The sequence below is a fragment of the Mesoplodon bidens genome, assembly GCF_964165515.1.
Source record: "Mesoplodon bidens genome assembly, chromosome: 3".
Taxonomy (NCBI): Eukaryota; Metazoa; Chordata; class Mammalia; order Artiodactyla; family Ziphiidae; genus Mesoplodon; species Mesoplodon bidens.
This window is the reverse complement of record NC_138178.1, coordinates 166,597,668-166,622,125: the sequence shown is the minus strand read 5'-3', so window position 1 is coordinate 166,622,125 and position 24,458 is coordinate 166,597,668. Positions and strand designations below refer to the sequence as shown.

General features: G+C 40.8%; 1 protein-coding gene across 3 annotated transcripts in view; it reads left to right on the top strand.

Annotated features, from left to right (window-relative positions):
• Positions 1 to 3,330: 3,330 nt before the first annotated feature.
• Positions 3,331 to 24,458, top strand: part of ATXN3 (ataxin 3) — a 35,914-nt gene continuing 14,786 nt past the window's right edge. For 2 of the 3 annotated variants that reach the window (XM_081226915.1, XM_081226917.1), the window contains exons 1-9: positions 3,331 to 3,393; positions 10,771 to 10,935; positions 11,166 to 11,210; positions 12,762 to 12,847; positions 13,272 to 13,338; positions 16,193 to 16,280; positions 21,937 to 22,069; positions 22,409 to 22,575; positions 23,882 to 23,978. In XM_081226915.1, coding sequence (XP_081083041.1) covers positions 3,370 to 3,393; positions 10,771 to 10,935; positions 11,166 to 11,210; positions 12,762 to 12,847; positions 13,272 to 13,338; positions 16,193 to 16,280; positions 21,937 to 22,069; positions 22,409 to 22,575; positions 23,882 to 23,978 — 872 coding nt within the window. In that variant the 5' untranslated portion in view covers positions 3,331 to 3,369. The remainder of the gene's footprint in view (positions 3,394 to 10,770; positions 10,936 to 11,165; positions 11,211 to 12,761; positions 12,848 to 13,271; positions 13,339 to 16,192; positions 16,281 to 21,936; positions 22,070 to 22,408; positions 22,576 to 23,881; positions 23,979 to 24,458) is intronic. The other variant, XM_081226916.1, reaches the window with a different exon arrangement.

The window sequence follows — 24,458 nt, the reverse complement described above, 5'->3', positions numbered from 1 at the left end:
AGTGTTGGCAAGGGTGTGGAGCAACTGGAACTCACACCCTGCTGGCAGGAATGGAAAATGTAGCTGCCAGAAGTTGCACCACTTTGGAAATCAGTTTAGCAGTTTCAAGTTAAACATGCACCTAACATACGACCCAGCCGTTCCATTCTGAGGTATTTACCTCAAAGAAATGCATATATGCCAAAAGAAAGCATATGTCCACACAAAGACATCTACATGAATGTTCGTAGCAGCTCTGCTTGTAATAGCCAAAAATTAGAGACAACCCAAATGTCCATCAACATAGGGATAGATAAATTGTATTAAATCCATATAATGGAATATTACTACTCGGCAATAAAAAGAAATGATCTATTGATACAACATAGATGAATTCCAAATTAATTATCCTGAATGAAAGAAGCCAGACAAAAAGCACACACCGTGATTCCACTTACATAAAATGTTAGAAACTGCAAACTAGTAACAAAGCAGATCAGTGGTTGCCAGGGAGTGGTCAGGGAAGGGGTTGGAGGAATCATTTTCTTGACTATGGTGATGATTTCTTGGGTATATACATATGTCATCTGTTATATTCAACTACCTCTTCTTGGAAAGCAAATTTTGTTTCAGGTAAGCTTGAATTTAGGAGAAGTGAAATTACAATGAAATGATACTCCCTTATCACTGATTCTTTTCAGAACTCAGGACATTTAAGATGACACACATAAATTTAAAAATCTCAATTGTTTGAAATTCTGTTAAACTATTTGGTTTGGGGTAACAAAATTTAGGCCAGTTTAAAAGAGACTGTTCAAGAAGATAGATATAACTTTGTGCCATCTTGCTTGTTAACATAAAATTTCAATGAGGTAGATTTAGAGTTAAGTCGAACTGTCCAAGGTGAACTAGAAGTCTCCTGGAAGTGCATCTATTTCATGTCCTCTGTCTCCAGGAACTCCTTGATTGGCTCAGTAATCACTGTCTCCTACTGAACTATTGTAATACTTGTCTGTGCCCCCAAAATTTGTGCATTTATTCACTTCTATGCACCAACCCTTGTTATAAAGAGTAAGACTCCTTTGACCCTCAAAAGCTGATAGTCCACTGGCAAAGTAGTAAGTCCGGTGTGTTGTAATGAGGGTTTTAATGTAGGCAGGTGCAAGGTACAGTGGTGGCACAAACGACTTTTCTTCAGAGGACTTTCCGGAAGTCAAGGGAAGCTGGTGTGACTGGAGCAGAGGGAATTCCAGGAGAATAAAGCCAGACAGGTCCAGAGCACAGAGAACCTTTTAATCCAGCAATAGGAAGCCACTGAAAGATTTCAAATAGAGTAATATTGCGTAATTATTTAAGGATCCCCCCCAGTATAAGCACTGTGAAAGTTGGACTGTTTGTCTCTCTCATGGTTATAGTCCCAGTGCCTGACACATAGTAACATTCCGTTTGTTAAGACAAAGACAAACTGGTGAGGTTTGCATTTTTGAAAGATCACTGACAGCACTATGAATTAAACATACTGAAGCTGGAATCAGAAAACCGATTCAGAGATCCTGGACCTGGAATACACAAGAGACCAAGAAGGCTAAGCAGTAATCACATATTTTTTCTGAATTAGTAATACATTAATTAGCTCAAAAAAACAAGACTAGGGACTTCCCTGGTGGCACAGTGGTTAAGAATCCACATGCCAACGCAGGGGACACGGGTTCGAGGCCTGGTCCGGGAAGATTCCACATGCTGTGGAGCAATTAAACCCGTGCACCACAACTACTGAGCCCACACTCTAGAGCCTGTGAGCCACAACTACTGAGCCCACGTGCCACAACTACTGCAGCCCGTGTGCCTAGAGCCTGTGCTCTGCAACAAAGAGAAGCCACCACAATGAGAAGCCTGCACACAGCAACAAAGAGTAGCCCCCGCTCGCCGCAACGAGAGGAAGCCTGCACACAGCAACGAAGACCCAACGCAGACAAAAAATAAATAAATAAATTTATTTAAAAAAAGAAAAAAAGACTAAAATTGTATACAGTGAAAATTCTCCCTCCCACTCTTTCCCCCATTTGCCTTAGTTACCTTACCACTCAAACATGTAACCTCTGGGTTTCTGTATATTCTTCCAGAGATTTGTAATGCATATGCATGAAAAAAGAAATACATGTTTCTCTACACAGACACATTTTCTTTAAAAAAAAAAATCAGAAAAACTGGCTTGCATATTTTTTCGCTTCAGGAGACCGTGATTTCTTTCCCCAGTTAGGCCACAGTTTCTTAAGAACACAGACTATTTCCAATACAGGACTGTATTTCCAATACAGGACTGTACATGCAGAGACATTGGATAAATGGTTACTGAATCCTCCCCTTGAGAACCTGGTCCTCGCTGGCAGTCTCCTTTCCTTCCCTCCCACTGCCCCTTCTGTCCCTCTGGACCTGCACTCACCAAGGTCACCAGTGGTCTCCATAGCAACACAATTTAGTTGGCTCTTGTAAGTCCTTATGTTGCTGGACCTCTCGGCAGCAACTGACACTGACTGCTCCTTGAAATATTTCCTTCCTGGGGCTTTCCATACGTTACACCTTCCTGCTTTTCCTCCCTTCTCCTAGGCTATGCCTTCTCTACCCTCAGGGTTCTGTGAGATCCTCTTCTCAGTCTCTTCCTTTTCCCCAAGATGATTATATTCACTCCTGTGGTTTCAGTTCCCTTTTTTACGCCAACTATCTATCTGTCACCTATCTAGTTGTGCTGTTCTTAATCTCTTCATGCCTCAGCTTCCTCATGTATAAAATAAGGATAATAACGCCTACATCAAAGTTTGCTGTATTAAATTCGTTAATATATGCAAAGCACTTACAAGAGTGCCCACCGACAGTAAGCCCTACGTAAATATTAACTCTTTATTTTTACACAAGTGCTCAGTATTCAGGGATGTAATGAGAATTTCTGTGCAGGAGGAGGAGAAAGATATTAAATAATTGTATGCAAATGTGATAAAAAGAAAGTACAAGGTAAAATAGAAAACAAAAAGAATATAGAATTCAGGTGGTCCTTATCCAATCCCCCCGAAGCCTAAGAATCCACCGCAGTGAGTGGGAAGCGGAGATGATCCTCCACACGGCAGGGGGCGCTGCATCATCCTCCAGCCGGTGGGACAACAGGAGATAGGAGGACGCGCTACAAAGGTCACGTGCCCGGGAGTTTACCGCCCCGGCGTTCACGCCTCTTCGCTCCACGTGACTCGCACTCTCAGGGGTGATTGGTCTACACGAGACACGTGGGCGGGGGTGGCACGAGGCGGGGCGGGGCATGGTGGGCGGAGGGGTGGGGCTGGGGGCGGAGCTGGAGGGGGTTGGTTCGGCGCGGGGGCCGTTGGCTCCAGACAAATAAACATGGAGTCCATCTTCCATGAAAAAGTGAGTGTCCGCGTTCGGTGGGGAGCTGTCTGCGGCGCGGTGGCGGGCGTGGGGCGCGGCATCGCTGCCGCCCGGGGAGCTGGGTGGGGCCCGAGATGCCCCCATCCCGATCTCGCCGGGCGGGAGGAGCTTCACCTGGAGAGGAGTTTCACCGATGCCCCCATTGCACTCTAAGGCCCGTGCCCGAGGAGCCGGAGGAGACCCGGGCCTGGGATGTCTGGGAAGCCCGCAGGGAATAAGGAAGGGCAGGGCCGGCGGCACGAGAGCGGAGGTGGCTTCCGCGCTTTCTCTCCACTTTCCGTGGGAGTCCTCCAGTTCCTCTTCCCCACTCTCTCTAGGTTCTAGCTAGTCACCTCTTGGACACCTCCCTCTACCCTTCCCAACTCCACCGCGCTCTCCCAGTCCTACCCGTTGGAAGAATTAACTTTTCCTTCTCTGGGCTCCTCGGTTCTAAATTGGAATTTCTCATACACTCAGATCCTTCTGCACTGGGTCCGTGAGCATCCCGGGGGCAGGGACCTTGGCTCGTCCCACGGAGGGCGTGACCCTTAGGGAAGTGAAGTAGGAAACCCCGTGCGCCCCTGAACTGGGAAGTCGTCACAAGAGTTTTTGTTATAAGATGTTTGGGTTTTGTTTCTTTTGGTAGTGGCATCTTTCCGGATCAGGAGGCCAGCTTTCTTATTAGGTATTAAGAGTGGGCGGGAATAATTTTGTTTTTGTCTGCCTAGCTTGTTTTGCTTTGATTCTTCCATGACCATGCGCTTGAAGATAATGTTTGTGGCATGTGGAGAAACTCGTCTTTTCTCACAGTTATCAAACCATTTGGGTGTGAGTGAAACCTTCCTCAGGACAACTTTGTCACATATCTTGTTTCATAATAGTTTCGTGTTTAGAAAGGGTTGCTGGTGAGGCTGTTATTTAGTAGGAGCGAAGGGGTTTTGTTTCGTTAAATACTTGTCCATTTAAAAATACACACACAGCAATCAGATAAAGCAATCAAAGACAAAGGAAGTGCAGTATAAATCTAACCAAATTGTTATGGAATGCTTTTCTTTATAGAAAACATTTCAGAAAGTTTGGTACTAGAATAGTCCAGTTTTTATGTGTGGGTGAGGAAGGAACTCAGTGGTATGGTTATCTTTTTTTTTTTTTTTTTTTTTTTTTTTGCGGTACGCGGGCCTCTCACTGATGCGGCCTCTCCCGTTGCGGAGCACAGGCTCCATACGCGCAGGCTCAGCGGCCATGGTTCATGGGCCCAGCCGCTCCGCGGCATGTGGGATCTTCCCGGCCCGGGGCACGAACCCGTGTCCCCTGCATCGGCAGGCGGACTCTCAACCACTGCGCCACCAGGGAAGCCCATCACTAATCTTTTGACTTGACTGACATGTTATATGAATCCTGGACAAGAGAAATTTAGCTGCTTGGCTAAGGAGATTGGATGAAGAGAACCTCGAGTGGGCATATTTTTATGACTGATTTTCAAAAGCTTTGCTGTAGGACCAGATGGTTCAACACTGAAGATTTTAAATTTGTCCACATCACTTCTTGAGAATTATACAATATTTTTTTTTAACAATAATGATTGGTACCTAGTTTGGATAGAGTTCAGTGAAGGTAGCTGCTTAACCATGGGATCAAAAGAAGCTGGACGCTAGCCTAATGAAAATCTACTTACCTGAAAGCAGTCACTCTGAATTATCAGCATGAATGTAGATTTAAACCTACTTCAAGAACACATTTACCCTTATCAACTTATAGGTACTTAGCAAATGAAGACTTAAAGTTTTTCAGGCATATTTCAATAGTATGGAAAGCACCTGTAACCATAGGGCCCATTGTCCATCTCCTACACAGTCCATTCTGGGAATGTTTGAGCTCAATATGACATTTTCCGGAGCACTCCCTTCCCCTCCTCCACATACATTTAACTCTAGGTCCTGGGTTTGGAGAGCCAGAGAACCAACTTTGGCCCTAGGGAAGCTGTGCATGTAGGGTTATCTGACTACAAAGGACTTTGCAGCCACTTCCTCTTGGAATTTTGGTTTCTCCATTTTCAGAGTTGTCACTTGGAGTGCCCTTTGTTAAATTAAAATGTAAACTCAACAGTTGTTTATTGATATATCCCCAGTGCCTGGCACATAGCAGGTGCTCAATAAATATGTGAATGAATCAAGAGTGTTCCTTGAGCATCTAAGATGTATATGGTGCTATTTATCTAAAGTCAACAAGTTTTTCTGTAAATATTTTATTTTTTAAAATAGGATTTTTTTGGGGGGGCTATGTTGGGTCTTCATTGCTGTGCGGGCTTTCTCTAGTTGCAGTGAGTGGGGGCCACTCTTTGTTGCGGTGTGTCAGCTTCTCATTGCAGTGGCTTTTCATTGCGGAGCACGGGCTCTAGGCTCACAGGCTTCAGTAGTTGCGGTGTGCGGGCTTGGTAGTTGCGGCTCCAAGGCTCGGTAGTTGTGGCTCGCAGGCTCTAGAGCACAGGCTTAGTAGTTGTGGTGCATGGGCTTAGTTGCTCCGTGGCATGTGGGATCTTCCCAGACCAGGGATCAAACCCGTGTCCCCTGCGTTGGCAGGCAGATTCTTAACCACTGCGCCACCAGGGAAGTCCTTCTGTAAATGTTTTAGACTTTGCAGGTCTTTTATGTTCTCACATATTCTTGTGTGTGTGTGTGTGTTTGTGTTTTCCCAACCATCTAAAAATGTAAAAACCATTCTTAGCTCCTGGGGCAGGTTGAATTTGGCCCAAGGGCTAGAGTCTGCCAATCCCTAACTTATACCCTAGTGCTATATGGCCAGCAACTGCTGGAGTTTTGTTTGTTTGTTTGTTTTTTGGCTGTATGCGGGCCTCTCACTGTTGTGGCCTCTCCCATTGCGGAGCACAGGCTCCGGACGCGCAGGCGCAGCGGCCATGGCTCATGGGCCCAGCCGCCCCGTGGCATGTGGAATCTTCCCAGACCGGGGCACGAACCCGTGTCCCCTGCACCGGCAGGCGGACTCTCAACCACTGTGCCACCAGGGAAGCCCTGGAGTTTTTTGTTGTTTGTTTTTTTTTGTTTTTTAGTTCTGGTGCCTGATTTCTGTCGTTTTTTGTTATCGCTTCTGTTGCTGACTGCTCTTGGTGAGGTTACTGTGCCATCTGAATTGGTACTTTTATGTGTTTACAGCTGTGAATGATAACCAAACTTGTTGGGATTATATTTAAAATTAGTGAAAATACTGGAAAGATGCTGAGAATTGACTTTATGACATTCATTATGGTTTTTTTTGTGATTGCTGGTTCTTAACCATCTTCAGGATATTTGAAGTTTAAGAATCACCAAGTTCCAAATAAGTGGCTTAAGGAAGTGGTAATAGTACAGACTTGAAACCTCTGCCTGGGTTTGAATCTCAGCTCTGCCGTTTACTACCTGTATGATCCTGGGCAAGTTATTATCTCTGTTCTCCAGTTTCCTCCACTGTATTTGAGGATTTTGAAGTGTCTATCTCAGAGTTATGAATGCTTAGAATGCTACTCGGCACGTAGTGCTGGACAAGTGCTGGCCATTGTTGTTATTCAGATGCTTGTGCTTGCCGAACTTCATAATAAGGGGTGGGACCTTATTCTTACTAAGATGAGATGAACAAGTGCTGCTAGGTTGATTGTGTGGCCCCAGTGAGGCCATTTCTGAGCACACTTTTGGGTTCATGCCTAGTTTCAGTTGGAGGCAGTAGTGTCTCTGGGAATTTGAACTAGTTTCAGGGAGGTCCTGAAGACTTTGGGGACAGTGAGGGAATGATTTGGTTGAAGTTACCCTTGGTGGTTTTGTAAGATATCTTGGTAAAACTGAAGATGCATTTTGTTCATCCTCGGATCCCAACACAATAAAGTCTGGGCTTAAAATCATGAAATTTCAATACCACTGAACTTTGACTATAGCAAAGTGAACTTCTGTCCAACTTTGATTAAAGCTTGATGAGAAAGAAGTGGTTGGGGGACTTCCCTGGTTGCATGGTGGTTAAGAATCCACCTGCCAATGCAAGGGACGCTGGTTCGAGCCCTGGTCCTAGAAGATCCCACATGCCGCGGAGCACCTAAGCCCGTGAGCCACAACTACTGAGCCTGTGCTCCAGAAGTCCGCAAGCCACAACTGCAGAGCCCACACGCCACAACTACTGAAGCCTGTGCGCCTAGAACCCATGCTCCGCAGCAAAGACAAGCCACCACAATGAGAAGCCTGCGCACCGCAACGAAGAGTAGCCCCTGCTCACTGCAACTAGAGAAAGCCCGCACACAGTAACGAAGACCCAATGCAGCCAAAAATAAATAAATAAATTAATTAATTAAAAAAAAGAAAAGAAATGGTTGGGGGGACTTCCCTCATGGGCCAGTGGTTAAGACTCCATGCTCCCAATGCAGGGGGCCGAGGTTTGATCCCTGGTCAGGGAACTAGATCCCACAACTAAGAGCCTGCATGCCACAACCAAAAGATCCCACATGTCTCAACTGAAGTTTCCACATGCCACAACTAAAAAGAGTCTGCATGCCACAACTAAAGAGCCCGCATGCCGCAGCAAAGATCCTGAGTGCCGCAACTAAGACCCGGCATAGCCAAATGAATGAATGAATGAATGAAGTGGTTGAGGATAGTTTAGGGGAGTGGGATGGGCAGGCGGGGAAATGCATAATCTTAGATGGGACCATTTTACAATTTTTTTGGTCCATGTAGAATTTGACTCATCTTGTGACTTTAAAAAAGAATTTTATTTAAATTGGACGGTACAATTTATTCTTTCCTTCTGTTAAATCATGTTAGAAGTACAGAACTTGATATAATTTCCTAAAGCAATACAGTATTACTTCAATTAGGTTTAATTTCAAGTGCTTATTTTTTGTATTTTAAAGCTAAATTTTTATAGAGAGAATTTTAAAATCAAATATTTGGATTCACTGTTTCTATATATGTTATTACATATGGTGACCATAGTCTGAGAGCCCCAAACTGAAGCATGTAGCCTGACAGCAAACAGAAAATTCCAAGATAATCCAGTGTCTGGTCACTGTATTAGGTAGCTCTTAATGTGAAGTAGCTGTATCTTAGTAGAGACTTTTTTTATCGTTGTTTGAAGTTTTTATTAAGGATAACACGTGTAGGCGCACACAGATCATAAGAGTATAGCTCAATGAATTCTCATGAAGTGAACACAAGTGTGTAAATAATACTTAGATCAAATAACAGAACATTTACCTGCATCTTATAAGCCCTCTTACATCGTTCGTCTTCCAGGATACTAACTCTCCCTCCACCCCTGCAAGGGTAACCACTACCCTGATTTCTAACGTCATCGATTAATTAGTTTTGCCTGTTTTTGAAGTTTTGTAAATGGAATCATATAGAGTGTACTCTTTTGAGTCTGTCTTCTTTTGTTTAACATTGATTGAGTCATCCATATTGTTGCAGGTAGTTGCAGTTAACTCACTGTCATTGTTACATAGTAGTCCTTTGTGAATGTAACACCATTTAGCCATTCTACTGTGATGAGCAATTGGGTAATTTCCAGTTTGGGGGCCAATACAAATAGTGCTTCTATGAAAGTTCTTAGACATGTCTTTTGATGAACACAGGTTTACATTTCTGTTGCCTACGTTATGTACCTAGTGGTGGGATTGCTAGATCATAGGGTAGGTAGATGTTAAGCTGTAGTAGATATTCCAAATAGTTTTCCAAAGTGGTTAAACTAATTTACACTTCCATCAGTAATATATAATAGTTTTGATGTCTCTAATCGTCTCCAACATTTTAGCCATTCTGGAGTGTGTAGTAGTAACACACTGGTAGTTTTAATATAGGTTTCTCTGATGGTTAATGAAGTTGAGCGCCCCTCTGTGTTTTTTATCCATTTGGCTATCCTCTTGTGAGTTATTGTTTGTCTTGCCCACTTTTCAATAGAATATAAGTAGACATCTGTGTACCCCTCCAATTCACATTATATTGTTCAGTGAGACTGGCTTTCTGGCAGGAGGAATACAGTAGCAGAAAAAAGAAGTGGAGACAAGTACTCTCTCACCATCATACTTATGACTTGAGGGATGGATAGTGTCTTCTTTACTTCAAGTTACTTATTCTGTACCAAAATATGAAGATAAACTTGTCTCAGCCCCCTTTCTCACACTCAGACTGTCTCAGTGCTGCATTCCTATTCCATTATATACATATATCCTGTATCTTTTTCAGCAGCAGAATTTTGTTCCTAGAAAATTAACTCAAGAAAAAGATGTATCTTGCAAGGTGTTGGTCTTTGGGGTCTGACCTACTGTGTGACATAGCTCGAAACAAACTGCAGGATGTCAGACAGGTTGGGTTATTGAACAGACTTTACTGGGGAAATGGAGAACTTAGAGGGCCAGAGTTAGCAGGAGAAGAAGGTGTTCTCCCATCTGCCATCATACTACAGAGACACCAACCCAGGGCTGGGTTCACTGGGAGGGACCTCATCCACCCATTAGGCTCCCCTCTTACAGGGAAACAGGAAAGCAGCACTGTTGAGGGGAGAGGGCTGATACACAGGCTGCTTAGTTGGAGGAAGCCTGGATTTAGGTTTGGGGTGCCAGTTGTGTGAGAAAGCCAGCTGCCCAGCCCATGAAGGGCCTGTGGGAAGTTGTTTTCTCCCCACCCCCATAACAGGAAGCCAGTGATCCCAGTTCCCAATTGGAAAACTGAGCTTGGATGCAGCCCCCTTGCTGGTTTGTCCAGAAGTGAACTCCAAGGGTGGTTTTTGGACAGTTTTGCTCATGCACCAAAACTGTGTACATTATCTGCAGAGTTCTTGAAGAGAACCTTGCCTCTGTAGCTATAAGTCTTCATAAACATGGAACAGAATTTTTCTTACTGTATCAGTTCTTGAGATTCTTTATCTGTTCATGCATTTGAAATTCCATGAACGAACATTTAGATGGATTAGAGATTATCTTGTTAAAAGAACAGATGTTCTAGGGATTAAAATTCCCTTTCAGCATTAGTAATTTACCATGGAATCTCCAAAAGTGTATTTATTTTAGCCACTGAAAACAAAGGAGGCTAAATGTTTATTATAATAGAGTAGTTTTTAATAAAAATGGGATTTGGTGTATTTGACAGATGATGTTTGTTTAGTATAAATCATTCTTAAATCTTTGATCATATAGGTAAATAATTGTAGTTTCATTAATGGTAGAATTATAAAATAAATGTTAACAAATGAAAATGCATGTACCTGTGTTAATCATGCTTGTCTAAAGCTAACAATGTGCGGTTTGGCTGTGTTAACTTAATGATTAAATTTCTGTTTCGGGGAAGATACTGTACAAATCTGTTTTACAAAGCCCATTTGAATTTTTTCTTTTGGAAATATTAGCAAGAAGGCTCACTTTGTGCTCAGCATTGCTTGAATAACCTGTTACAAGGAGAATACTTCAGCCCTGTGGAATTATCTTCAATTGCACACCAGCTGGATGAGGAAGAGAGGATGAGAATGGCAGAAGGAGGGGTTACTAGTGAAGACTACCGCACGTTTCTGCAGGTACTGATTTTAAACTCACTCAATCACACTTCTTAAAGAAATGTGGGTGCTGTTTAGAAAAGGATGAACCACTCTTCCTATGGGGGATCTGACTTGTTAATGGTAAGTCAGCTCTCGACTTCGTAGATGGGAATATGCACAAGATGTTACTTTAAATATGCTCACTAATGACACTGTCCTTCTCTTCCCACCCTTAACCCCTGTCCCAACTACCTGTCCAAATTAAACAGCAGCCTTCTGGAAATATGGATGACAGTGGCTTTTTCTCTATTCAAGTAAGTAGTCACAGGCATCTACTAAGTGTTGTTTATGTCCCAGGCACTGTTTAAGCTCAGGGTATGCTTTTCACAGTCTTTCATAGTCACTGTAATGATGTGGCCTTCAGAAGTTCCTCCAGTAGATTGTGTCTAAGAGTGTAAGATTCTATACCAGAGTACTAGATTTTTATATAGATAAACATGAAAATTAGGGTGATAGAATCTTCATCTTAGAGTAGGGCTTTTTCAAAGGAGGTTGTTAATTTGCATCTGGATGCTAATAACCGTAATTCCAGTAAGTCACAGTATTTCAAACTTACCCTCTCCTGTGTAAGTTTGAGAAAATACAACACTTTGCTACCTTCCATTTAAATCAGCCTACTAGGATTGGATTCCTTCATTATGGTCTGTGGCTTTTGCCTTTTTCCTTTTTTAAATCTTACCACTCCCCTTGAATTCTGTGGGTGAAATATATGTACTTGTGAGATTGATTCTTTCATCCGTGGATCTTTCATTCCATTTCTAACACCTGTGAGGCATATCCAGAGTTCTTTAGAACTTCTCTTGGGGGAACTTTTTCTTCAGATATCTCTGCTTGTGTTCCGCTGTACTGTCCTCCTGGACTCCTCAGTCACCAGCGTTTCCAGCCAGTGCTTTATTGTGGACCGTTGCAGGTGACAGCTACTGCACGGCTTGGAGCAGAGGCCTGAGCAGGCCCAGTGCTTGCCATTTCCTGTTTGTGCAATGCTGCTCTTTTTTTTTTTTTGGCTGTACCACGTGGCCATGACATGCGGGATCTTATTATACTTCCCCAACCAGGGATGGAACCCACATCCCCTGCAGTGGAAGCGTGGATTCTTAACCACTGGACCACCAGGGAAGTCCCTGCAGCGCTGCTGTTGGTGCCAGTTCACATTTGCCCACCTCATGGCATTCACTTTTTGTCTGTATTCCTGCCTGGTTCACTTGCTGCTTTGTTGGCTACCTTGGAGGGTAGGTAGTGAATTTTCAGAAATTTCCCTTTTTTTTCTCAGGTTGAAATAATCAGGTATATCTTTTGTTTTTTTCCTACAAATCACAAACCCATGATAATAGAAGTTTAAAATTTATGAAAGCTTCAGTTTAAATCCCCAGAAATAACTCATTTTAATAGACATAAAATTATCATTATTACATATCAGGTAGTGAGTTGACTATCAGTTTTCTAAAGCAGGACCCCATAGCAGCCAAATTATCACATGTTTGCAGTGGACTAGTTTTAAGAGTAGCGCTTACTGGATAGAAAATACATCTGGATTTTTGAGGCAGTTTTATCTAGGGATTGTGTGGTTCTCTGGAACATTCCAGAAACTTAGTGTAAAAAGTACTCTTTTAATGTTACGTTTGTATATTATTTATGGACTTAGTGATATATCTACACACACACACACACACACACACACACACACACATTTTAAAAACTATAACCTTCTGGGGAAATTTATATATGAACTACAATTGTGTATACAACTAACATGGCTACACTACTTAAATTTGGAATTTTTAAAAGTTGCTATTTTTTTATAACAGGTTATAAGCAATGCCTTGAAAGTTTGGGGTTTAGAACTAATCCTGTTTAACAGTCCAGAGTATCAGAGGCTCAGGATCGATCCCATGTAAGATTTTATTTTGCTTTTCCTACATTTGATTTTTTAATTTATACTTTCTTAAAGGAGAAAAATACATCTTGCATGCTTTTGTTTTGATATTCCCCGTTTCAATCCCTCAGGTTTTCCTAGTTCACCTTTTGCGGCTATCTGTGAACATCTGCCCACTGAGCCTTCCTGACCCCTCAGTGTCTGGCAGTGCAGAGCTGATCCTTGAATGGGGTGTGGTGCCATCATTTTTGCACGGCATCACTTATCTGCACGGAGATTCAAACTGTTTTGTAATTTTTTAAAAATCAGTAATACTTAAAATTGTGAATATAATCCTAAATCATCATAGGTTTTGTGTAATACTTTCCAATAGACAAACTAAATGAATATGAACTCTAGTATTTCAACTTAATATTATGTATGTTTTTTTTCCTGTTTCTAGAAATGAAAGATCATTTATATGCAATTATAAAGAGCACTGGTTTACAGTTAGAAAATTAGGAAAACAGGTAATGCTTCCCCTCTTCCCCTGTCTTTTTCCTTATTCTGTAGATCATTTGCAACTGAAGTGTAAGGGATTTGTGCCTTCATCTTTAAGGCACCCGTCCCTGTCCCTTTCACTTCAGTTGCAAATGAAACTCACCAATAATGTGTGTACGTGGCCTGGTTTCAATAGAGAGAGAGAGAACATAAGTAAAATTCTCTATTTAATAAGACAATACAGCCGTGGTTATTTTTAATATGTTTATGAGTTTTTATGTTGTAAAGATGCTCTGTCAGTTAACTACTATTTTCATGGGATTGTATTAAGCATAGCAATGTCACAAAGCCTGAAATAGTGTCTAGCATGAATAAAAATTTCCAGTCATGTTTGCTTTTGCTTAACAAGGTTATTCACATTCCAGAATGCCATGTAATATATGTATCTGCATAAATCATTTCTATTTTTTCTAAAAAAAAGACATGGAATATGTCTTGAGCAAGGCTTTTTATAAGATCAAGAAAAGTACCTAAAGTGTTATTTTTTTAAATAATTGCCAGTGATCTTTGTATACACAATACCATTTTTGAAACAGAGTTAAAGTCCTTTTTCTTAGAATTTTGACTCTTTGAAAGAGGATTATTATTATTTTTTGGCGTTATTTATTTATTTATTTATGGCCGCATTGGGTCTTCGTTGCAGTGCGTGGGCTTTCTCTAGTTGCGGCGAGCGGGGGCTACTCTTCATTGCAGTGTGCGGGCTTCTCATTGCAGTGGCTTCTCTTTGTTGCAGAGCATGGGTTCTAGACACGCAGGCTCCATAGTTGTGGCACGTGGGCTCAGTAGTTGTGGCTTGTGGGCTCTAGAGTGCAGGCTCAGTAGTTGTGGCGCATGGGCTTAGTTGCTCCGCAGCATGTGGGATCTTCCCGGACCAGGGTTCGAACCCGTGTCCCCTGCATTGGCAGGGGTATTCTTAACCACTGTGCCACCAGGGAAGTCCAGAAAGAGGATTATTGAAAACAGGCTAATGTAGTAAAAAGGAATGAATTATTGATACATGTAATGACATGGATGAATCTCAAAATAATTATGCTGAGTGAAAGAACCTAGACACAAAATACTACATACCATATTGTTCCATTTATATAAAAGTGTAGAAAATGCAAACTAATCTATAGTGACAGAAAGCAGATTGACTAGTGGTTGCCTGGGGATAAGGAGGGCAAGGAGCAGTGAAAGAGGAGGATGACAAGGGCACAGGAAAGTTGGCAGTGACGAATATGTTCACTCTTGGTTGTGGTGATGGTTTCGTGGGTATATACATATGTTAAAACTTTTCAAATTGTATACTTGAAATATGGCCAGTTTACTGCATGTCAATCATACCTTAATAAAGCTGTTTTAAAAAATAAACTAATACAAAACAAAAAAGGAAATGAAATCAAGGAAGTACATTGAATTAAATCAATACAAGATAATTCAAAAACAAAAGCCCTGCTATTATCTTTTAAGTCTGCTGCCTAGAAGCAGCTTAATCATAACTGATTATTTCTTAAGGTCCCTCCTGGGGGGGCAAAGAGCAAGTAAGGAGGTGTGGTGTGATGCAGGAAAGACTGACCCAGGTGGGAATCAACTCTGGGAAAAACCAGGGCAGGACAACTGCCAAGCTTATTTAACCTCTGGGTTTTATTTAGATCTTTAAAAATATGATCAAGTATTCTTCAATTTCAAGATCTGAAGACTTAAATTCTAGAAATTCCTTTGTATTGATTTGCATGTAAACTTACATTATTATTTTGAGAAAAAAAATTTTTTTTTTTGTATTTCTTTATTTACTTTGGCTGCGCCGGGTTTTGTTGCGGCACTCGGGACCTTTGTTGCAGCATGCGGGATCTTTAGTTGCGGCATGTGGGCTTCTTACTTGTGGCATGCAGACTTCTTAGTTGCGGCATGCATGTGGGATCTAGTTCCCCAACCAGGGATCGAACCCGAGCCCCCTGCATTGGGAGCACAGAGTCTTACCCACTGGACCACCAGGGAAGTCCCCTATTTTGAGAAATTTTTAAAATTTTAGTTCTTCAAAATTGAATTTACACATTTCAAATTATCTTTGACAAATACAGGAAATGTCAAAGTATGGCTTATCATCTTTGGTTCTAATTTGTATTTTTGTTTAAAATTGTATTTTTCCCTGTAGACTCTTGTCTGAGGTCCCTGTATAAAGAAAAAGATGACTGAGAAAAATACTGTCTCTGTGAAAATCCAGGAAAAGTAGTTGGTCATGTTGCTGACAGTAACTTCTGAAACTTTTGTATCTTGTGGGTTGAACTAGGACACCCATGAAGTAGTGACCAAATGATGTTAATTACATGCAGTAGTGGCTTAGTGAACGTTTTAAAATGAGTTGGCGATTATAAATTCTCTTCCTGGAATGTCTGGCTTTCTCTCAATTGAAATATTTTGACCAAGATTATCAGCAGTGGGAAAACTGGGTAGCTTTCCTTTTTCTTCCACCATCAATATAATGTGATTAGATGAGGATTTTGTTGGGCTGTTCCTTTGAAAAAAGATTTAATTGTTGCTATCAATAAAGATACTTTAAAATACTGGCTATCAGCTTCTTTTCTTTTTTGGAGGAGGGATTTAAAGCTTATGGCTTAAAGCAAACTTTTAAAACATTTAATAGTGATACATTTGCAACATTCTATTTCAGTTTTTTAGAATCACATTATTTAATTACTTTAAAAAAATCTTGATTTGACATGTTTTCAGTGTTTAGACAGTCTTACTAAGTTTAGATGGGTTATATCTATCCTTAACATGTGAAACTTCCTTATTACTTACAATGTGCACTAACTTAAATATTGACAATTTTTTTTCCAGTGGTTCAACTTGAATTCTCTCTTGACGGGTCCAGAATTAATATCAGACACATACCTTGCACTTTTCTTGGCTCAGTTACAACAGGAAGGTAAGTAAAGATTGAACATTTTATGTTACCTTTTGAAGTAGCCAAATAAAACTATCTCCTTAGAAGTGAGTGTAACAAGGGGCTTCCCTGGTGGTGCAGTGGTTAAGAATCTGCCTGCCAATGCAGGGGACACGGGTTCGAGACCTGGTGCAGGAAGATCCCACATGCCGTGGAGCAGCTAAGCCCGTGCGCCACAACTACTGAGCCTGCGCTCTAGAGCCAGCGAGCCACAACTACTGAAGCCTGTGTGCCTAGAGCCCGTGCTCCGCAACAAGAGAAGCCACTGCAGTGAGAAGTCCGCGCACCGCAATGAAGAGTAGCCCCCGCTCACCGCAACTAGAGAAAGCCCACACACAGCAACGAAGACCCAACACAGCCAAAAATAAATAAATTAATTAATTTACAAAAAAGTTTTAGAAAGAAGTGAGTGTAACAATATTGTTTTTGTGGCAGTGGCAGGGATTTAATTCTTATGTTTTACGTGGTGAGCTTTAGGCTGCGATTTGGATGATAACTGCTCATTTAGCATTCTTACTGACACTTGGCCCTCCCCTGGGGATGCTGATTCCTTTGTAGCCCTTCTAAAGTAATGGTTCTTTTGTCTTCCGTACCCCACATACCACAGAGCCAAGGGGAGGTGTAGGTATTCTTCTTGCTCCTCTTTGCCCCTTCTCGGCCACTCTTCTTCCCTAAAGACTCCAGCTTCGGGCTTCCCTGGTGGCGCAGTGGTTGAGAGTCCGCCTGCCGATGCAGGGGACACGGGTTCGTGTCCCGGTCCGGAAAGATCCCACATGCCGCGGAGTGGCTGGGCCCGTGAGCCATGGCCGCTGAGCCTGCGCGTCCGGAGCCTGTGCTCCGCAACGGGAGAGGCCACAGCAGTGAGAGGCCCGCGTACCGCAAAAAAAAAAACAAAAACAAAAAAACTCCACGTACTTTGAAATACATGCATGTCACGAGGTTAAACTCTACCCCATGCCCTTTTGTAGTCTTTTGCAGTCTGAGCTTCCTACTTTTCCACTGAAGATTTTAGGATCTGACTCACTGTCATCTCTCTACTTCAACTCCTTTCATCATTCTTGGTGATTTCTACATCAAAAATCAATCCAATTCAACCTCTTCATACTTTCAAAGATCATTTTCTTCACTCTTGCCTTGCCATTACTAAAAACTGTACCACCTTCAAATCCCAGTTATAAGCATCCTACTCTTTGACTATTGCCTCCTATGTTTATACCATATTTTCAGTTTTTTTATTTCCAACAATTCTTTTTTTTTTTTTTTTTTTGCGGTACGCGGGCCTCTCACTGTTGCGGCCTCTCCTGTTTTGGAGCACAGGCTCCGGACACGCAGGCTCAGCGGCCATGGCTCACGGGCCCAGCCGCTCCGTGGCATGTGGGATCTTTCCAGACCAGGGCACGAACCCGTGTCCCCTGCATCGGCAGGCGGACCCTCCACCACTGCGCCACTAGGGAAGCCCCCCAACAATTCTTTAAACCCTACTACAAACCTAAACATTCCCCTTACATCCTTAAATCCTGTATTACCCTGCTCATGTCCAGTAATCCATCATTATAATAATTCTGTTGCATTTCTCAACTCCTTTGTCCTTCTCTCCCTCCATCACACTTTTATGACAAAATCCCAATCCTGGTTAAAACCCAATCTAGGGCTTGTACAATCCTCCATCAGAACAGCTGAACATGGCTAAAGATAAAATATGACTTATTTTGCTTTAAATTTATAATCACAATTTTTTTTTAATTTTTATATGATCACAAATTTCAAATGAGCCTGTAGTGCTGCTGGACATCCCTACTATGTTCTCTCGGTTAGTTCACTTACCAGTGTCCAAGGTGATGATTTCACAACTTCTGCCTTCAAACATCTAACCACTCCCCTCCCCCTTCCTGACTCCTAGCTTATGGCCTTCCTTTATATTCTACTACAAAAACAGGAGCAACTAAAAGAGAACGTCCTCATTTTTGTACCAGCAATCTATCACCTTGTTTCTATCTCTACCTGTGCTTTGAGCCTATTAAACTAGATGAATTGTCCTCTGTTCCTAACCAAGACCAACCTCTCCACTTTGGGTCTAGATCCCAGCTCCTCCCACCTACTCAGGATCTTTGCTTCTGCTTTTGTCACTCCACTCTCCTGTGTGATTAGTTTCCCCCTCTTTACTGTATTATTTCTATCAGCAGAGAAATACACTTTTTCTCTCCATTGAGTAAAAAGAAAAAGCATCTTTAACACCAGGAAACTCCAGCTGTCTCCCATTTTTATTTTCTCCTTAGAATCATCTCCAGGGTGTTGTCTCCTATTCATTAACTCATTCCAGTTACACTGTCATAACCAATGTGTCACTGAAAACCCTCTTCTCAGTGTCACCAGTGACCTCCACGTTTGCCGCTGCCAGTATTCAATTCTCAGTCTTCCTTTGACCTCACCTTTTTTGAGGGTATAGTTGATTATATCCTCCTTTAAACAGAACAAAACAAAACTTTCTTACCAAGAATTCCAAACAAGTATAAAGTATGGAAAATAATGTGATGGATCCTCATGTACCCTTCTCCCAGCCTCAACAAATATCTCATGGCCAGTCTTGTTTTACCTTTACCCTACCCACTTCCTTTTCCAGTTTATTTTGAGAAAACGAATTGTCTTATTATGTTCTTTGTAGGTGTCTTTTTAATTAAAATCTTTAAAAAACAAGGACTCTTTAAAAATATATATAGTCACAATACTATAATGACACATAAAAATTTAATTACAATTCTGTAATAACATCAACTAATAACATCAACTAGCCAGCCAGTGTTCAAATCTCCAATCTCCTTGGTTGATTGTTCTGGGGTTTTTGTTTTTTTGTTTTTTGTTTTTTTTTTACAGTTGAAGCAGGTTGAAATAAGGTTAAATGATTCCATTGGATTGCTGTGTCTCTAAAATATATCTATAGGTTTCTTCTCCTCTTAAATTTTTTCCTTGATTTATTCTTTTAAAGAAAATGGATCTTTTGTTCTCTTTCCCACATTCTAGATTTTGCCGGTTGCATCCTTTTTTTCCTCTGAGCCCTGGATGCCCAATAGACTGGTCCTTATATCTAGAGGCTTGATCAGATTCAGGTTGATTTTGGGAGGACAGAATTCTCTTTACAGATGGTGGTGTCTAGTTATTTTTCCTTTTGTGATTTGGGTAGCTATTGATGATCAATGCCTAGTCCATTATTTCATTGAAGACTGCAAAATGGTGATATCAGATTCCTGTCATTCCTTCATTTATTAGTTGGAGGACTTCTATACAAATAAACTTTCCCTCATCAACTGTTTGGTTATCCTGAAGTATAGTTCATATAGAAAAAGCAGGATAAATATTTCTTTTATCAGTATTTTAAATGAGTCGGTTTCATAGTATCCTTCCTCCAAAGGTAATTGGTTTGTTTCTGAAGTGTCAGTGTAAACAAATCCATTAAAACCATAGTTCATATGGTTTAGTCCATTGTAATTATTATTCATGTTGATACTCAAAATTGTCCCATCTTGGATGAGTGGGAACCTTTTGAACTTGACTCCCAAGCTTCTGAAATGACCACTCTAGCCTTTTGAAGCCCTTTTTTCTCATATAATAAGAATTTTCAGTCTTATCTTGTATATTTCATGCCCTTCTAGTAATGGTGGTTAGAGATCACAGTCTGGGCACTGGCATGCTTATTGCTACCAGGTTCGTTGTCATGTACCTCTCTCCAGTTTACATGTAGGATCATAGTGTTGTAACTTCTTTCATTTTATATACTTGTATCCCTTTTCTTTTACGCCTAAAACCTTTGTTCCTAGCTATATCCTCCCTTCTTGAAATACTGTCTACACAAGGCTTCCAGGCCTCTATGGAGGTTTACCTGCTATCATTGGCTGCTTCTTTCAGATTCCTTTTATGGATCTTACTCTTTTCAATCTCTAACTAATGAAGTGACCCAGAGTTCAATCCTTGGACAACTTCTTGACTGCTCTCCTATTATTTTAAATATCATCTCTAAATAAAGTCTATCTGCCAATAATTCCTTAGACTTTTATCCTTTGCCTAGACATCTACACTGAACACCAAACTCCTAACTTTGACATCTCCACTCAGAAGTCCAGAAAGCATTTTAAACTGAACACGTCTACAAAAGACATATTTTTTTTTCTCCCCATATATGCTATCCCTCAGGTTTTCCATTTTAGTAAGACCCACTCTTCTTGCACGCTGGTTCCTATATATTTTGTTGATAAAGCAGCCTAGAGTGCTCTTTTTAAAAGGTAATGCACATTATGACACCTTCATTCGTCAACCCTTCAGTGGCTTCCTAGCACACTTAGAATGAAATCTAATCTTGAATGAAACCCAAGACCCTTACAGTGCCACCTCCAGAAGGCAGTTTCTGCCCTTCCTGATGCTCTTCATGGAATAGCATCACAAACTGACATAGTTTATTTTAGAATCTAGAAACAATTTTATTGGCGTAAAACATGTTAACCGTCTGAACTCTGAGCACACTTGTCCTTGTGAAGAACAAATGTTAAGTGTATTATGATTTACTCTTTTGAGTTTCTCCATTAACAGTCCTTTTCATCTTTGTTCATTTGTTTCATTATCTGTTAATGCTCACAAAGAATATCCATAACAAGCACCAAAGTTGAAGAAAATTTATGGTAGAAAAATGTAAATTGAGGGACTTCCCTGGAGGTCCAGTGGTTAGGACTCTACACTTGCAATGCAGGGGCACGGGTTCGATCCCTGGTCGGGGAACTAAGATCCCACATGCCACATGGTGCAGCCAAAACTAAGAAATGAAGAAAAACGTAAATTGTTAGAATGACTTAGGTGTAGCCCACCCTTATTTAGCTATTGTGTGGTGTATCCAGCTGGGAAAACCCTGGCTTTCTAGAATCGTATTTATAAAAAATTACACTGGGCCAGTGTAATTTTTTCAAAACCTGAACTGCATCTTCAACACCTTGACTAGATTTGTGATATTGGCTTTCCAGCTTCTGTTTTCAGTTTGGAGGGATGTGTATGTGTCAGTGTCAGGGTCAGGGGCAGCTATTTCCACAGATGATTCATTTTACCCATATTACACATTATTACACACATCCTCTGATTGTGTCCTCAAATAGCCCTCTGAGGAAGGTACAATATAATCTATGTAGCAGTTGAAGAAACCAAGACATAGATGGGTAAAGGGGTTTACCAGAGGCCAGGCAGCTAGGAAGTAGAAGAGATAGGGGATTAAAACCCAGGTCATCTGATTCCACATTCCTTGCTCTTCCATATTCCTTTCCTTGCCTCTCTGTTATCATTTAGTGTAACCTACTTGGTCAGGCACTGTTTTAGTAGATCCCTTTACAGATTCGATGACTTCTCATAGTCACTCTGTGAGATGGCTCTTCCCATTTTACAGGTGAAGAAAGCAAGGTTCGGAGACTAAGTAATTTGTCCTAGATCACCCCACTAGTAAGCGTAAGAATCATTATTTGAACCCAGCTACTCCTGACTCCTCAGTCTTTGTCCTCACTCCACTGTTCTGTGCTGCCTCTCTATCTGCTGTCATTTTTAATCAATTTTGAATCACTTGCTAACTGTTGTAGTTTATTTTTGCCCCCCTTTTTTTTTTTTTTTTTAGGTTATTCTATATTTGTTGTTAAGGGTGATCTGCCAGACTGTGAAGCTGACCAACTCCTACAGATGATCAGGGTCCAACAGATGCATCGACCAAAACTTATTGGAGAAGAATTAGCACAACTCAAAGAACAGAGGTAAAATTGAGCTTGCAGTATGGAATATATGATAGTATTTCATTACAAAAACTAAATTTTCATGCTTACACTGAAGATGTGGTCCTTTTATTATTGGTGATTTTTTTTAGACCTTTATGTTTTAGTGAAGTTTATTGGTTTAACCGTGGAAACTCTGAATTATTTAAATATACTAACTTAGATTCACATCACAATAAAACCTTTATATTATTAGACCTTGTCTGCCAGAAAATGTGTAAGTTTTGACTTGCATAAAAATCTTTGGTTTATAAATGTCTCTGTGTTATATCTAAAATAGAAGAGTGGTCTGCAGTCATTTTTAGTGCTTTTATTCTTTAGAGTCCAGAAAACAGATCTTGAACACGTCTTAGAAGCAAATGATGGATCAGGAATGTTAGACGAAGATGAGGAGGATTTGCAGAGGGCTCTGGCACTAAGTCGCCAAGAAATTGACTTGGAAGATGAAGAAGCAGATCTCCGCAGGGCCATTCAGCTCAGCATGCAAGGTATGGACATTCCGACACATACTTTATTCATTGTTGAAGAATTGATTCAGATCATTCTTAGTTCTTCTGGAAGTTAGTGTACTATTGGTAGAAGTTCTTGGACAATCACTGCAGAAGCAATAGCTATGTACAATCAGTTATTGTTTTTTAGATTTCTTTTAAAACAACTTTTTACGGCTTGTGTTATATTAGGACTATTTTTATTTTTATTTCTGGTTATTCCACTTGGTTATAATACTGTGCTAACACAATAGCAAACTGAGGTTAATCATTGTGAGGTCAGTGGGCCCTTACCCAGACCAGCTGTTCTAAAAATGTATGCTAGTGGACATGAAGGAAGGCCTGGACAGAGAAAGTAAATTGATTTTACAAAACTCTAACACTTAGTGGCTGTGCAGCTTACAGCTTAAGCCCACTTTGGTGAACCCAGGTTTTTAGTGATATAAGCCCATCAGCTGAGAGTAAAGATGCATCCCTCAGGGAATCCAAGCTGAGGGAGTTGTCTGGGATGTTGCTCAAAGGGGCTTACTTAAAAGTGTGAGGGGTTTTCTTTTCTTTTTTTTTTTGGTAGTTTTGTTTTTGTCTAATTAATGTGAATTTGCCTTCTACTTTCTAATGAAATTACTTTTCAATTGAATTCCTTAAATATCTAAATAAGGAATTCACAGGTGTGCCAGGAGGCTCATGAGTACTCCATATGGTGTGCAGGCCCATTTTGGATTAGTAGAGCCAGGTTAGATTAGCCCAGTAATGGACAGACACCAGCTTTAATACTTTTAGATATTTCTGTGTACTTTACTCTTCTTTCCACTTTATTTCACAGTTTGTGCAGAATCTCTGATTGGTGCAATAATGAAGTAAGAACATGGAAACATACTTAAGTAGTTGTAGTACCCAAATGTTTGAGGATAGAGGGATACAGAGAATGGGTTTGTTTTATGATCATCCACTTTGGGTTGCTTCTAGGAATTCTATGCCTTTGAAAGTGCAGATTCATTTCTAATAAGAGAGCACGCAAGTGTGGCGTTAATTATTTCTCCTACCAAGTTGGTCGTTGGGCTTACCTCCTCACATCCACTACATCACAGATGGGTAACAGCTTTGGCTGCAGTGGACACAGGTTAGATTTGAACTGCCTTATTCAGATTCTTCCTGAGACTTTCAGAGCCTTTCTTACATTTACAGAATGGTACAGAATATTTTTGAGAAGAAAACTTTTCAAAAGTTCCTTCACATAATTATAAACATATTATTGCTTGAATTGGTAAATAAAATAGTTTTTTGTTCTGTTTTATTTTGTTTTCAGGTACTTCCAGAAATATATGTCAAGATATTCCACAGACGTCAGGTACACATCTTACTTCAGAAGAGCTACGGGAGAGAAGAGAAGCCTACTTTGAAAAGTAAAGTAGTTGGTACAATATTAAAATTGCATATTTAATATTTACCTTGGCTGTTTTGTCTATTTGTAAACATACAGCTTTGACTTAAACCATTCATTTTATTGAGGGTTCTCTCCTTTTTTAAAATACTGGTTACTGCCTGACCCTATGAGCATTTGAATGTATTTTTTAAAAATTTGTAGCTAATAAACTGTGAAATCAAATATAGTTTTAGGGGAAAACTTTGCCCAGTACTAATTAAATTTACATGAAATAGGGTGAAGGAAACCCTGTAAAATTCGTCATCAAAAGGAAAATGGAATTGGGTCAAGGCAAGAGCAAAGCCTAATGATCCTTTGAATGTACTTCTTGGTTACCTGACCAACCTTGCAAGGTTCTCCTGTGAATTAATAGGAGAAACAGCATTTGCGGTAGGGGAACACACCCCCAAATAGAGGTGATGGTTAATTGCTCCACTCATTGCCACAGTAGGGGGGTACT